General features: G+C 41.6%; 1 protein-coding gene across 4 annotated transcripts in view; it reads left to right on the forward strand.

The window, feature by feature from the left end:
- syt14a (synaptotagmin XIVa) overlaps nt 1–16,150 on the forward strand; it is a 36,841-nt gene that overhangs the window by 341 nt on the left and 20,350 nt on the right. For 3 of the 4 annotated variants that reach the window (XM_069172408.1, XM_069172409.1, XM_069172412.1), the window contains exon 2: nt 10,131–10,178. The exons of the other annotated variant lie outside the window; for it this stretch is intronic. In XM_069172408.1, coding sequence (XP_069028509.1) covers nt 10,131–10,178 — 48 coding nt within the window. The remainder of the gene's footprint in view (nt 1–10,130; nt 10,179–16,150) is intronic. 4 annotated transcript variants of the gene reach the window in all.

Raw genomic sequence — 16,150 nt, forward strand, 5'->3', positions numbered from 1 at the left:
GCCGTGTTGGTGTCGGTGGTGCTGAAAGGACAGCTCCCGCATGTCGGTTATTTAGATTACAGCGCGTGCGTCTCCGCTCGCGGCTCGTCAGTCTGCAGAAGTCAGTCAGTCTGTCTGCAGAAGTCCGTCCGTCTGTCTGCAGAAGTCCGTCAGTCAGTCTGCAGAAGTCAGTCAGTCTGCAGAAGTCCGTCTGTCTGCAGAAGTCCGTCAGTCAGTCTGCAGAAGTCCGTCTGTCTGCAGAAGTCCGTCAGTCTGTCTGCAGAAGTCCGTCAGTCAGTCTGCAGAAGTCCGTCAGTCTGCAGCTTCACAACTTGTATTGGTTTGTCCTCATTGAGCTGCGTTGTGGTTCCTCTGACTGTTTGTCGGGTTGTCGTGTCCACTCTTCACCTCTGCTTATGTAACTTTGCAGGTCGTAAGCTGCTTTTGGTGCTTCATTTGTCCGATCACTTTGAGAATGTAATACCTTCAGCGTAGGAGAACATGAAATGCCACCGGAAGGAGGACATGCCACAGCTTTAATGATAGGTGACCTGGTTTTTGATATAATGGAGTGGAATCGTTTTTTGTTTTCTCCTTTTCAATCAGAGAAAAGCTGTGCTCTGAAAAATGTCATCGCTGATAGGAGTATTATACCGTTGATCTAAATTAAGTGGAAAATAACACATATTTAAACTTGTTTTTATTTTAAAAGTTGTGTTAAAAGCAAAGCTTGGAAAGCAAATTGAATTCAGGAAACCATAAAGTGAAACGTGGATTGAGCGTACAGTAGAAGTCCATGCAGAGTTTGGTGTTTTCTACATTGTGTGATCACAAGATTGGGTTTAAAATGCTACATTTGTTTTACAAGTTGTTCTTAATTAGCCCCACTGTAGATCGTTGTTTCTGTTTCATTTATTAAAAGGTAGAAGAGCTTGTAAAAGTTTACACGGTCATCAGTCTTCAGTGGGAAGGGGAATAAAAATAGGACAGCAGAGTTCACCTCTAGAAAACAGCAGTGACGTGAGCTTGTTAAATGTACCATCCACTCAGCTCGGGCTCATCACACTTTACATTGTGAAATTCACACACAGTGGTGAGAATGAGCTTCATCAGTGTTGTGATGAAGGATCTGGAAAAAACATGGTGATTTTTTTTTTTAAATTGTATGCTTTTTTTTTTTTTAAACAAAATCAATTCAGAAAAGATGCAGAAAACGAACACAGAGTACACTGGAAATGGCTTGAGGGTGTTTCTTTCCCCATATTTTCAATCTTTTTCCATAACATGTAACAGAAAAGCAAAAGGAGCTTCTCAGTGCCACAAATTCATATTTCCTATCCTCTATATTCAGGATTTCACTCAATGTAAAAAAAAAAAATCACAGCAGAAGACCATCAGTGGTCACTTCCAATATCATAAGTCACGGTCTCGCCACCATCATACCGTTTACCCAGTTCATCAGAGAGCCACACCTCGGCTGAGTGAGAGCCCCCCCGCCCGCCCGCTGACCTCAACTTCCACACTGCATTAGTCAGCAAAGTGCCGTTTCCTGAGAGGCCGTGATTACAGCGGCTGCTGGCAGCGATATTTCACCCGAGCTGGTCGGCTCCGCTGAGATTCATGCAGCAGCTGCAGGGCTGACGGACACCTGCAGCATCCAAAGGGAGGCTGGTCCTGTTTGAACTCACGATGTTGGGTCGGGTGAACATCATGAGGCGTCGCTAAAAAAAACCAGAAACAAGTTGTTTCTGCTTGACAGAATTTATACGTAATTTTGTCTCTTTTTGTGATTTTGTGCCGACGCATTTTCTAAATAACACCTTCAAACAACAAACACATTCAGTCTGCATTTACCATCTCCATTATTGATGAAGCTTTCATTTATTTTTCCATTTTAATATGTAAAAAGTAATAAAAAAAAAGGTGATGAAATTGCTTATTTCTTCCATTAAAAAGACCATTTTAGTTTTAAAAATGTTTTACACACATGACTGAACGGTAAAAGTACAAAAAAAAGATTCAAGAAACTGGCAGTGTTTTATGAGTGTTTCATAATGTGGAAATCATTTTGAAATGATAGTTTTTCTGCAGCCGAATGTGATGTGTGAATCACAGATTTCAGCGTTCTCGATGCCTCCAGGCTCATATTTTAGAGGATTAAGAGACTTTAATAATGTATTCAATGACATTCACTTGTGTGATCGAGTCTGTTTATTTTGCTAATTCGTCTCTGAATCATCATCTTTTATTATCACAGCGCGCTGCTTTAAATACTAAATCTGAGCTCCTTAAGCGTCTTAATTGGATCTAAGCAGAGAGATCTCCGTGAAAAGATCACAGAGCGACTTCACGCAGCTTCTCAAGTAACTTCTCACTAACCGACGGACTTAGATGTTAGACGGACCACGTGGTCTCTTCTAGTTCCATTATGATCCCAACAGGCTTCCTAACGAGGAATATTTCATCTGCTCCGTTCTGGAGAGCGAGAAACAGGATGTGTTGTGTTCACAACCAGAACGTCTGTGGAACATTTGAGTTGAGATAGAAGAGCTGGAAGAGAGAAATACATTACTTTGATAGTTGAAGTGTTTCCTGTTATGGAGCATAAATTAAACCGAGAGACTTCAGTGTCACGAGTTAGAGGACGGAGTGAAGCTCGAGATCAGAACATCCCCCTGCTGGTGCTCTTGACCTGATGATTAAACTGATTAGTTTGATGTTCTGCCCGTCTTTAAAATGCACATGTCACTCAACACATCTCTCCAGAATCGATGCTTCATCGCTGTCGACTTTTCTGGAGCTTTTCAAGGGTCTCGGTTGTGAGTTGGACACAAACTTTGATGTGCACAGTGTGTTCAGGTTCACGGTGATATCACAGAAACACGTGGCTGGAGGTGCTGGTGCTGATCAAGAACCAGAACTTGGCTCTGTGGATGTGACGGCGCTGCTGTTGGAGGAGACCAAAAAACTGAGCTCTCAGGAGATCAAGTTGTTTATCACATAGAGAACATAAATATGGACGCATCTTCCAGCTCTGAAAAGTGAGGCCAGTGAGGAAGTGCCTTCCACTGCAGTACCACTGATGACCACTGGGGGTAGGCTCCAGAAAGGCTCTGGCTCCAAAGACTCCCCATTCAATTTTTCTCATGAAAAACAAAGCCTATCATTTTTTCCCACAAGTCATTACGGCGTACATCGTTAACTTCAGTCCTGAATGTTCTTGCACTTTGTTTGAAAATCATCCCATCGTTAATGAGATATAAATGCACATTAGCAGGTTGTTGTGGAGGCGGTCCAAGTTTTACAACCAACGAAGCAACACGCCAGGAACGTCAGCGTCACGCCTAAAAGTCCTGAGATCCTGAAGACGACTCCCGGTGGAACCGGCACACATGAACTTAAACTGATGAGTTTCGACATCATGTGACTCGTGCACGTGATCTCCTGATGAGTTGTGCACGAGGACGTCACTTCTCAGTGCAGCTTTAGTCTCTTGTCTTTAACTGTATGCTCGCTAATCCTCCCAGGAATCTTTGATTTCTCCGAGGTTTTAATAAGCGGTAGTTTTTCTCCACGAGGAAACACTGCTCTGCGCTGACTCGTCCTTCAGGAGGCTGCGTGTTCGATTTTTGGATCTTTTGTCTGTTTGAGACGAGGCGACAGATTTGTTACTCAGAGGATTTTGTGCAGTTCGGTGATTGGTTGGTTCTCCAGCTGACGCAGAGTCCGGTTGGGAGTCTCAGCTCAGGTCATTTTATCCTTCTTAGAGCGGGAGTGTTAATCCGACGCTCATTATGACAGTGATGGATATGTCATCAGATACAGAGACGGTTGGGAATAATAGATTTACTGAAAGGAACAAGTTGTTTCCCCTGTAACATTGTCTGCTGCCTTCATCCCAGACTTAAGATATCATCAACTTCAGACTATTTGTGAAACGACGACACTTACATCTACTTTTTCACTTCTAAAAATAAGGTATCAGCTGTGCTATTTTTGAAAGTGTGTTTCCATCGCTCGGGGCTGCAGATGGTAAAATAGAGCAACGGTTCGCTGTGACTTCACACAAAAGAAAGTAATCAGACCAACAGATTCTGTCGTGGAGATGTTTGGTCTGAAGGAAGCTGTTGCAGCTTCTTTAGCTCAGCTGCCGGGTGAACCGGCTGATCTTTGACGTGCTGCACCCTCCAGCAGCTGATTGGCTCAGCCGGAGCTGAATCTGAAACCGCTCCATGATGACACCATGAGTTCATGAACAACCCGATGAAGCATCACCCGTCAATCTGCCGGCTTCAATAAAGACACCGAGTGATTTTTATGTAAATGGGTGCCGACAAGAAATTTGTCCCGTAAATCAATTATTGCCGAGAGGACATCAGCACCCCAAACAATCCGTCAGACGGTGTTCCTCTCGCCTTAAAGTGCAACTTAGGATATAACAGAGAAGTCATTATCTTTTCCAAAGTGACCCACATAAAACAAAATCAATAAATGCTGCTTTCAAGTTAAAGGAATAGTTTGACATTTTGGAAAATATCCGTTTGCCTTGTCATGGGAAAAACTTGGCTTTGTCTTGGAGCAAAATCCACCTGCAGCACCATGAAAACTCAGTGATGAACACTGATTCTGTTTTTTGTCTCGACTGAACAGACAATCAGCCAACATGTTGAATCAGTGAGCCAGTTGCTTGCAGCATATTTACCGTACAGGCAGTGTGGTGCTACCAATCTTAATAATATCAGTAATAAATAATAAATGTATTTCCCAAAATTGCTCCTTTACAGCACGAGTTAGATTCTTAACTCGGGCAACGCCAGCAGTTTGTTTCCCGACTTCCTTTTTGTTCTTTCCACTGACCTCAAACCAGCCAGCGTCTCCGTCGGGTCGGTTTCTTCATCCCAACTTTCCGTGTCGCGGCTTCGGTGCGTCCCTCCTGAACCCGGACGCGTCGGCCTCAGCAGCCTGATTAGAGCAGGCAGCTAGAGGAGATTCCTCAATGAAACTAGGACAAGCCCGAAAATAAATCACGCTGCCGGCCCGACCCCAGACGTCTGGGAAAGAATGCGAAGCCACAAACTTCACCTTGATTTAGTTCGCAGAGGCGAGAGCTGAAGTTCAGGGCGAGAAACGGGAACTCGGAAACGCCGCACAGCGTATCGATCACAGCTGGAGCTTCGGATTGATTTATTTCAGGCTCGAGAGGAGATCGGGTCAACCTCTCCATGTAATGAGGTATTTGAACACAGAAAATATCCTCAGCTCAGCGTCCACTACAGGAAGACCGACTGTGATGTGATGCAGCTACACGCTGAAAACATTCACTAACAATTGCTGAATTATCAACGGACGTTAATGAGTTTGTTTTCCCATTATGTTATTTCACTTAATATTTTCAGACAAATGAATTGATTTACCTATTTAATAGTCTAAATAGTATTAGTAGGTATGTTTTGTGATCAAAGTGAGACTTTAGGTGATGAAAATGCTTCTCGATCTGAAACACAGTTGGTAGAAAAGATGCACAAACTACAAGGTGGGCATCGGAGTTCGGTTTTGGAAAAGACTTGGAGCTGCTCGTACAGCAACGGACTCTGACGAGCGTATTTAAGATCACATGCAAGAAAAATGTTATTTTTGACAAGGTTGTGTGTGTGTGTGTGTGTGTGTGTGTGTGTGTGTGTGCGTGTGCGTGTGTGAAGGAGCAGAGGGAGCTTCCTCCCACACGCAGCTGCCGAATCGATGTGCTGGACGACTGCAGGAACTCGGCTCTCAGCTCCTTGTTTGTTTGGCAGGAAGGATTTTCATGTTGTGGCGGAACATCTTCCCGGAGCGGCCGCCTGTGTTTACGTGCTCCGATTATCTGTTAATACACCGGTTCAGGTCTTACTCGGGTTTTGACAGTTTTCCTCATGACGATAAATAAAAGCAGCTGATAGTATTTTTCCTCTTTGAGCAGCGACAGGTTACTTTCATAAACCGTGAAGAGAAATGGACGTAAACTTCTGCGATGTGCCCTCTAGGTTTCCTGAAGAGTTTTAAAACTCGGTGTGGGAGGCTCAGATTGTCGCCATCTTGGCTGCTTCTGACTCCCGGCTTGTCCAAAAATGGGCAAAGTGTTGGTGGAGCTGAGGTGGGCCAAATGAAAGAGGAGGAGGAGGAGAGGAGGAGGAGGAGGAGAGTCTGAGTGGTTGAAACCAAAGACTGTATATTTAAGTGGATGCAGCTTCAGAGCCTTTTAAGTGAAGCCAGTGCTGAAGTGCAGCGAGTCCAATACCACCAAGAGCTGTGAGGGGTTGATAAAAACAAAAAAGCCTCTGACTCCATTTCCCTCATAAAAGTCAATCTTTTTTTTTTTCCCACAAGTCAATATGGCGTCAGTCACTAGACTCACTCCTTCTGATCGATGCTCTGTCCATCTTAAATTAATTCAATCATTAAAATGAGATATTAGGTTTCATAGAGCGGGAGGTGGGCGGGGCGTAGTGTCTGCTGGCTCCTCCCCAGCTCTTCCAAATATGGTCGCTTCTGGCTCTACAATGCTGAGATGGCTACGAACGACATGCTGAACTCGATGCAGCCAGCTGTGACGTCATCACCATGGAGCCAACCCTTTTCAAATGTGATGGCACACACCTGTTCCTCAAAGTAGTAGTTACTAATTACTACTTCTTATTTCTTTATTGAAATATCAGTTTTCTACACAATAAATATTCAAGTCTGCAAAAAAAAAAAAAAATTAAAAAATGATCAAAATGGCCAAGATCACAGCAAATATTCACATTTTACAAGCTACAAATCAATTTTTATATTTATGAAATAGTCAAATTGTTGTTTGGTGAGACAGACTGACCTTAACCTGCCGTCAGAGGAAGCCCGGCTCTTATTTGCTTCTTATTTTCAAGATGGATGACTTCAATCAATCAAGGAGGAAAATGTCAACATCAGAACGCTGTCTGTAAATTCTCAGGATGAATTGAGGTTAAACTAGTTAAATGCCAGTAACATTTTACTTTAGCGTGCTCTATTCAGTGTTAACATTTTATTTTTATTTATTTTAGATGTTCATGCTGAATACATGACAAGATTTGTCCACGTTTCTATTTTGTTGTTGTGATGTGTTTGTCGTTCTTTGACTGCACAGATGAGTAACAAACGTGAATCCCTGGAAGCTCAATGAGACTGATTTCTTTATAGATATGTAGTTTACATGCAAAACCTTTTCTGCGAGTAAAAGAATGAGCAGATGAGAAAAAGTTAGTCAGCGGTTTAAAGGGAACGATTAACAGACATAAAAGTCGTTAAAAAACATTATCGGAAGTCAAAATTGTGACTTTCTGTACAATTTTTGATTTGCAAAGACAAAAATTTACTTTTAATTTATATTTTATCTTTTGTTTTATTTCTTTCTTTTTAATCTTGTCACTGGCTTTCATTAAAAAAAAAAAAAATCTTAATATAATCAAGTTTCTTGATTTATTTTTCTATTTTTTTGGCTTCTATAAGTTCAGATCTTTGCGTGGTGTGAAGCGAGGCCCATAAATCACTTTCAGCCCGCCGCCGCCGTGACTCCATTTGTTTTAGTGCTTTTTCAGCCTCCAGCGTTCAGAGCTGCTGCAGCCGGAGCGATTTGAAAGCTCAACCTGCAGACAGATCCCAGAGCCGCTCAGCTCGGAGACCGGGAGGCCTTCACAAGTGTGAGTAAAAGTTCTGAATTACAATCACTGTCTGGAAGCCCGTCTGGTGCAGGACGTCCCGGCGAGCTCTGGGAAGTCTGAATAACATTTCAGTGTGTCCGTATCTACCGTCGTGACACACGGACGCTCCCCGCTGAACACGGCCTGCAGGTCCGACCCGATGCAGGCAGACAGAGGCCGGCAGCGAGGCCGCGCCGGTTGAATGTGGTCTCGCCACAGGACGGTGGTCTCCATGCTGGACTCTCTGATCAAACACGCGTAAAGAAACACAATCCTTAAATTCTGCACAGGAAGGTGTGATTGACAGAAACGTTTTCTTTGTTGCACAATTTTCACAATTTATTGCGTTTAGTTTTGTCGTCCTTCGTGGATCTCCAAATGTCAGTTTCACTCTGTTGGTTCAGAAGTGTGTTGCAGTCGAGACATTCGTGGTCTGCAGAGGATCAATCACACTGACTTTGATGATTTGGGTTGAAAATGGATTGTTTGTACAGACATCGCTCCCCTTTAATCATAATAACGTTGATGAACCTTTAAGTTTTTATCACGCACCACCAACAGGTCCACCAACTATAACTTAATGCCACTCCCATCAGCATCCCATTACTTTGTGTTTATTAGTTATCATGCTAATGTGCTAAACTGAGATAGCAACAATTACAGCTGCTAAATGACACCAGCATGATGTCGCACAGTTTGTCTGGTTCTTCCTGTTTATATTCAGATGTTTGTTTGTCAATAGTTTGATATTAAGACGTGCCGGGTTGGATAGCAGCTGAAAGATACTGGTATAATGTGGGAAAGATGGATCTCTGAATGTTTTCATGTGTCAAACGGTGAGAAAAAGGAGACGCTTACATCATTGCGAGCCAATCAGGTGCCTCGAAATGGCATCTGAGGGTGTTGTGAAATATGGTGAGTCACCTCGATGCTCAATCAAGATTGTTGTGGGCTTTGTAAATGTCAGACCGACTTCAGTAGATGTTCTCGTTTTGAGGGTGATTCAGACAAAATAAAAACTGCAGTTTAATTTGTTTTTCTTCAAAGAGAAGTCCTTTAGTAGTTTTTGTTGTAGTCAAATGTGAAATGGCAACACATTTCAGATTGTGTTAAATATATTTGGTTTCATCCATTGGATATTATTTCAGGAAGAGAGACCACACCACTGACAACTCATTTTTAAATGATCAATTATCTGACTGTTATTTGTTTTCTTAGTTCATTGGTTGATTATTTGGCTAAAACCAGCAATTTCCTCTTGCAATAGATTATTATTATCATTATTATTATTATGATGTCATCAGATTGATTCCTTTGTCTGAATACAACTCTCAGATTTTCATTTTACTGTCACATAAAACATTCTTCTTCTTCTTCATAAAGCCTCGTCTATTTATCACAAGTGTAAAAGTCAATACGTTTTAAATTGGTCCCTTGAAACTGATCATATTTTCAGGCCGCTGCAGTGACACGTCTCCGGCCATCAGGTTTATCCTGTGACAGGTTGGAAATAACTGACATAAGACAAGCAGCAAATAACCATAGATAGTTCCTCTTTCTCTGTTTATCCACATATCAATAAATCTGTAAATGTTAAAGTGATCCTGGTAACGCAGTATCTGCTCTGATATGAAGCAAACACCAGCATGAACAGTGGAAGCAAACGGGAACAGCTCCCGTAACTTGTCACTTTTGATCCATTTAGAATAAACAAACGAGAAATCATATATCTGTTATTAGAGGTGTTTCGAGGTGTCGGGAGCCAGATTAGCTGTTTACCCCCATTCCCATCCTTTACAGGAGGCTAAACTTCCAGTGAACAATCCTGTTTCCTGTTCCTCGACAGTGTCACTTCTTTCTTTCCTCACTTTTGCATGTTGTTTTAGGAGCAGAGGGTTTTATTCAAAAGATGCAAAACCAGTTAAGAACAGGAATAAGAGCTGCACCAGTAAAAACCACATTATTAAAGTTGAGTTATAGAGACAAAAGATTACATAAACCCATTTCTCTTTTCAGCCTTCAGTCATGTGACATTTCTCTCTGCACGTTAGAATAAATCTGGAGGGTTGAAACCCACCTGAAGCCTTTGGGGAGCGTATTATCTAACTGAGTAGATAAATACCCGTGCACACCGAGTTATCGCCCATTAGTGCCTTGCTTTGGCCGGAGAAAAGAAAATGTAATTATGTTTGGCGCTTCTGAGTCACCGACAGACTGTTTGAAGAAGTCTTTAACGGCCGACGAATGTTTGTTCGTTGAAGCAGTTTATTTTAAACTCCACCAGCTTGTACACTGAACACCCATCGTGTCCCCGTCAGCGTCTCCTATCTGTGTTATTCCTGTCCTCCTTTTTTGTTGTTGTTCTATTTGTCTCAACGCGTCCCACCATATTTAGATGTCCTGTCTCCTGTTCCCTCCATCACAGCGTGGCTCATTGAACCTGCATTGTCTTTCCAGGTGGCGACCGTAACTGTGGAGTACATGAGCTGATCTGCGTCAGAAAAGGTAGGGCAGATCAGAGCTCTGGGAGGTTGACCTTTGACCCTTTGCACTGCACCTCCCGCTCCACCTTTCCCCATCAGCCTTTATTTAACTGTCACTGTTGAAACTCGTGTGTTGTGTTCAGGGTCGTGTTACGTTCACTGTCGTTGGACGGTTTGTGTTTGTTGTTCTGCGTGTCACTGCTTGTGTTCAGTGTTTTTTTTAAAGCTGAGAAAAGTCGGAGGATTATCTGTGGTGGTGTCAGGTAGGTTCTCACGGTTCATCTGGTGGATGTTAATAAATAGTTATTTGTGCTCATTTACGTTCATAACATGCTGGAGAGGTTGTAGTCAGAGTAGACCCAAAAATACACAATAAAACATGTTGGATTACTGCCCACAAATTACAATAATACAATAATAACAATACGGTAAATATTTTGTATGTATGGGTATGAAACTAGGAGAGAGGTAACGTAAAGATATTTACTTTTATTACTTGTTGTTTGCACAGTCTAACAGAAAAACTTTGTTCATGAGTGAAAGTGTATTTATTTGCATATTTTTGTAGTCCTTTATCATTAGTTTTAATTCTCAGGTGGACCCCAAATGCATCCTAAAGTACATTTAAACCCAAACCTACATTTCTGTGCTCCAGTATTATTACATCGTGAGAGCTGCGACCTCATTTTACATATTTCTCATGTCTTGTTAACATCGTAAAAATATTACTGTTGCTTGCCCCTAGCATATATATGCAAAATAATCCTGGTGTAACCCTCAATATTTAACAAAGAAAACGGCAATAACTGTTGAATTCATAGTTACCATAGCTACTAATTAATTCAGTAAAGAGCCGAACCGCTCCACCGTGAGGGTCATTTTTAAGTAGTGATGTTGTATGAATACGTTGTGTTTCTCTTCGTGCCTCCCGGGTGCGTAAACACGGGTTGTTTTTTGATGTGGATGCATCTGCCGAAGGACACGAAGGTTCTCCAGCTGCCACATTTTTTTATAAAAACACGCTTTTAGCAAATAAAGCTGGTTAGAAAAGCTGCATGTTCAGTGAGAGCACTCGGCGCCTCTCTTCTGGAAAATTCATATTCACAGACTCTTCTGAAGGAAAAAGGTGTTTTTTTTTAGAGGGTTGTGTGTGAGCCAGCTGAGTGGCCTGGTTGTGTAAGTGTGTGTGAGTGTGTGTGTGTGTGTGTGTGTGTGTGTGTGTGTGTGTGTGTGTGTGTTTTATAATTTGGGCTGCCCCATTTGTTTTTTTGTAACGTTTTGAGATCTCAGAGGTGTGTGTTGTGTGTTCAGGTTTGTGTCGGTATTGTGTGTGTGTGTGTGTGTGTGTGTGGGGGGGGAGTGTGTATGGGAGTGCTGAGAGTGCTCATGAGCTGCCTGTGGAGTGTGTGGGTGGTTTTTGTGGTTTTTCAGGAGGTTTTTTTTGTTCTTTTTGACACTGAACATAGCAACTGTTTCCATGCAGACGGAGCTCAGCAGAAACACAATAAACAAGCGGTTTTTTTTTTTTTTGTCAACAGTGGCGGTAAAGCGCATCTCCATTAGTTTTCCAGTGTTTTCCACTGATGTTCATCATTGTATAGGTACATCACTGACATACCTGAGGTGGGTCGCCATGACAACAATGTCAGCTGAGCATTCCAGATGTCCTTTTACCCAGCAACGTCCCCTTGAGGGATCTTTAAATACCTCAATGCATTGTGGGAGATGTCGTTTTTCCAGTGCGTCCTCCTGCGTCTCAGAAATCCCTGTAATAATAGATGATGACTGAGAAGGACGCCGGTGAACACCGTCAGCGTTGAGACTCTTGAAAAGGCTGTTCTGGATTATGATGGTGAATTTATAAATATGCATGTTGTCAGTTGTTTGAGATCCAGTCAAGGTCACTCAGTTCTAACCAGACATGAAGGTTCAATGTTTTTAAGATCACCTGTTCGGTCATCTCATGACAACACAGTGAACCAACCTGTCTGTCACATCTACTCAGTCAGTCTGAGAGAATCACAACCGTCCTTCATGTTTTTAGGTCTCTCAAAGAAATCAAAGAAATAATACTTAGAACATTTGGAGGAACTTGCAATTTAGCAAAATTCCCACAAAATGTATAATGAAAAAAAAGTTCCTGCTGAAAGTATTACAGCACAAAGTCAGACTTTTCCAAACAAAATCTGCTTCATCTCCAAAACTAACTCCTCATTTTACAGTCAGCGAGGCTCTTCAACCTCTGATCTCATCATCAAAACCAGCCGACCGCTGGCTGACTGTGTTTTGGGGAAAAGTGGTCTTATCATGGGAATAATTCAAGTATTAAATTAGTTTTGAACACACTTACAGTTGTAAGAGACTGAAGTCTGTTTTTGTCAACACAGTCGGCCGATTTGTTGAATAAATATTTTCTAAAAAGCATTTAAAGCCTTTATTTATTAAGATTTTGCTTCTTTTTAAAAAAAAAAAAAAAATATATATATATATGTATATATTACAGGCTGTCTGCTTCATAAAACTACGTCACATTCACAAACTTTTCATAACTTTGAGCCTGAGGTTCTCTAAATTCAAAAAATAATTTTTGAATTGATAACTTCAAGATTTTCGTGATATTCAGTTTGTTTATTATCATATAACGTTATTACATTCGACTCTTTATTAGTTTTCCACAAAAATGTGTTGAAACTGCAGATTACGTTGTAAGTTTTGAGAAAAGCAGTTGCAAAATCGCGCAATTTTGAACGCAACACGGAGCGACGTAACAGAAACAACAGTGGCAGAAAATCATGACAAATCAAGGAACATTTAATATTTTGGGTCACTAATAACTTCAGACTTTTGAGATAAAAACATGAAGAGAACTGCTTCTTATTCTTTTTGGCATTTTGATATTCGAGTGCTTCATTGAATGAAAGGGATGAATTTGACAGTTTTGAATCTCAATGAAAAGAAATCAAAGCATCCACATTTATCTCCACTGCATAAACCTGATTTACAGTTTCTTTTTATAGACGTCTGTTAATTCATTGAATCGTTTCAGGTTATCAGCAAGCAAAGCATTTTATGTCATATTTTCCATATTTAGTTTTTTTTATTCCAAATATAAGTCGGCGATAATTCCCTGAAACGGCCTCAGTCCACTGCTGTCGTGGATTTGTTGCCATCATGAGAGAAGAATCTGAAATCTGTCGGTCATTATTCTGTCGTGAAATTACAAATATCTCTGTTTCAAAAAGAGTTTGATCCGAGTCTTCCTGAAAGTCCTCTCGTTCTTCAGAGGAACTTACGGTCTGCTAGATTTTTATAACTGTTACAAGGCTGCTTCTCCACATTATTGTTCGCTGCGCTTCTTGTGTAACAAAGTGTGTTATTGTTTAATCTGCCTGTGAGTCATCAGTCGGTCCCACACACATTATCTAAGGGCTATTCTCAGGGTTTTAATGGAATACTTTTGATTTGGTGAAGTCAAAAAGGAATATGAGAAATTATGTTAGACAGCTTAAACCACGCAGCACCCACGCAGTGTTACAGCACCGGTGCTGCACTGTTTCCTGGAGAAAAAGATTATTTATTTGGATTGAAAAATTCTTCTTTTCTTTTTTTATATTAAGGGAGCAAACAGAGGACAGAAGCACGAGCACAGAGGTTGCGTGCATATTCAATCTAAATATTGTAGTTTTAAGTCAGGAGTGTAACCATTGAATATTCTTTCCCCGCCGCTCCATCTGTGCTGTGAATAATTCAGTCAACAGTGAGGAGCTGGCGCAGCGTGAGCAGACAGGCATTCCCCCGGGACGACGCCTCCTGCTCCCGCTGCACCCCGTGACCAAACATCGTGGGCTCCCAACACTAGTCTCGGCTCATTACGACAGAGGACAAACAATTACTCCACAAAAAAATCGGCCACTTTTTTTTAAATTATTATTCTTTTCGCCGCTCGCACATGTTTCCAGGCTCAAAAGTCGAGGCGAACACGAGCTGGAAATAAAAGCACAGCAGGTTATGTAACTTTTTTTTTTTTTTACTTCCTGAGGTGTGAGTCTGGCTGTTCAGTCCTATTGTTACATCGACCCGGGCAGCTCCCCGTCAGCTTAAATCTACAAGTTTTCATCTTTAAACTGAAATTAGAAGTTTGTTTAATGATGTCATTTCGAGTGCAAAAACAAAAGTACAGGAACAAACATGTTTTTCCTCCAAATGTAGCTTCATTCAGTCGAGACATTAATGACAGACAACAGACACATTATGCGGTAAATAAGATGTGGTGGAAGATCACTCTCGTTATCTTCCATTTGTACCGTTCGGTCTAATTGAACAAAATGGACTTCACATACGGTGATTTCAGCTTCATTCATCACTCAGCTGCAATGAGAGGAGGGAAAAATATATTCGCTTTAATTGCGCTAAAAACCTGGTCTCGTCTTCTCTTTTATCACACGGCCCTTCGGGTCAATGCATCTCCGACATCTGTTCTCTGCTGGCTGCTGCTAAGTACCTTCGCAATTAATGTTAATAAGTCTGAAATAAGTCCGCTGATGTCATCGTCAGAGCTCAGGTGTGTACTTTTGAAAGATGTGGGCTTTTAGCAGGCAGGGTAATGATGCCCTGGGTGCATTGTGGGAAATGTTGGGTCTGCTGGGAACTAAAAATCGGAATATTTCAGACTCCTTTTCTTTGATTTAGTCTCTAATGAAAGTGCATCATTAAAATGACGGAGTCCCCCTTTACACTAGTTTCAACCCTTCATAGTTAGATAGTGTCGGTGGAGTCTCATATTCTACATTTTTATTCCACCATCCATTCCTCTGTTCTCCCTCCTCTCCACAGGAGGACGGCGAGCAGGCCGAGCGCTGCTCAACTTTACTTTTTCCATCGCAAACTTAGTGTTTTCAGATCCCACATGTTGAACTGTGAATAAAAACCTCTTCTGCAACACGGGAGGAAACAAAAATCAGTATTCACAGTTTCATTTCATGATGCACCGTCTGGGATCTGCTGGTTTTGTGATGCACTTTCTGGAATAGTTTCACCACAGTAAACAACATATGTGTGTCAAACTCAATAAAAATGGATTTAAGAAGCTCTTTACTGCCACAAGATGGTCGTTGTCTTCCAGCCTTTAGTCGTGTCTGAACATCAGTTGTTTTCTTCATTATGAGAGAAACTCAGCCCGTTTGCACTTGATAAATACATTTGAGACGAACTTTTTGCTCTACGTTTTTTAATGTCGACATTTTATTTTAATCTTGGACAGTTTGCTGGTCGAAGTTTTCCTCCGTGTCTTTTCAGGGGTGTAAAGCACTTCATATGTTTGAGACACTCTGGAGACGACAGACCGGAGTCGTTTCATCCCCCTGATGACGCCTCATTATCTCGCCAACGTAAAATGTCAAAGAATCTGCTGAAGTCGCTGCAGGTGGATTGCTGGTGAACTTTAGCTGAAGTCTAGAAAGTGGAAATGTTCTCCGAAATGTTTTATATTACATTTTTTTTTTAAATATTTGTTATATTAAACAGTCGGCGGTGGTTTAAGACAAAGATGTTTGTCTTATTGAACGTTGGAATCGGGAGAAGAGAAAAACCTTCCTGATATCGTACCCTCATGTAGCTGAAAGGTCATACGTGATGTGGAAGGTCATACGTGATGTGGAAGGTCATACGTGATGTGGAAGGTCATACGTGATGTGGAAGGTCATACGTGATGTGGAAGGTCATACGTTTGCTTCATCAAACAAACGTTCTGGTTCAATAAATCCCGTCTGCATGTCTCCTGATGTTTATTTGCTGATGTCACTGTTGTGTTTAATGAGATCTGACTCGCCTCTCTCTCTCTCTCTCTCTCTGTGTGTGTGTGTGTGAAGTGATGTTGCACCTGAACCTGTTGCTATGGCAACCAGCAGGTTGCGTCTCCACAGTGCTAGGCCCTCTCTCTCTGTCTCTGTCTGTCTCCCGGTCCTTTCCTCTGTTGAACTGATGTTTGCAGGACGG

This window comes from Embiotoca jacksoni, unplaced genomic scaffold (genome assembly GCF_022577435.1).
Source record: "Embiotoca jacksoni isolate LCO1_2020_lvr unplaced genomic scaffold, fEmbJac1.0.p SCAF_53, whole genome shotgun sequence".
NCBI classification, from domain to species: Eukaryota; Metazoa; Chordata; class Actinopteri; family Embiotocidae; genus Embiotoca; species Embiotoca jacksoni.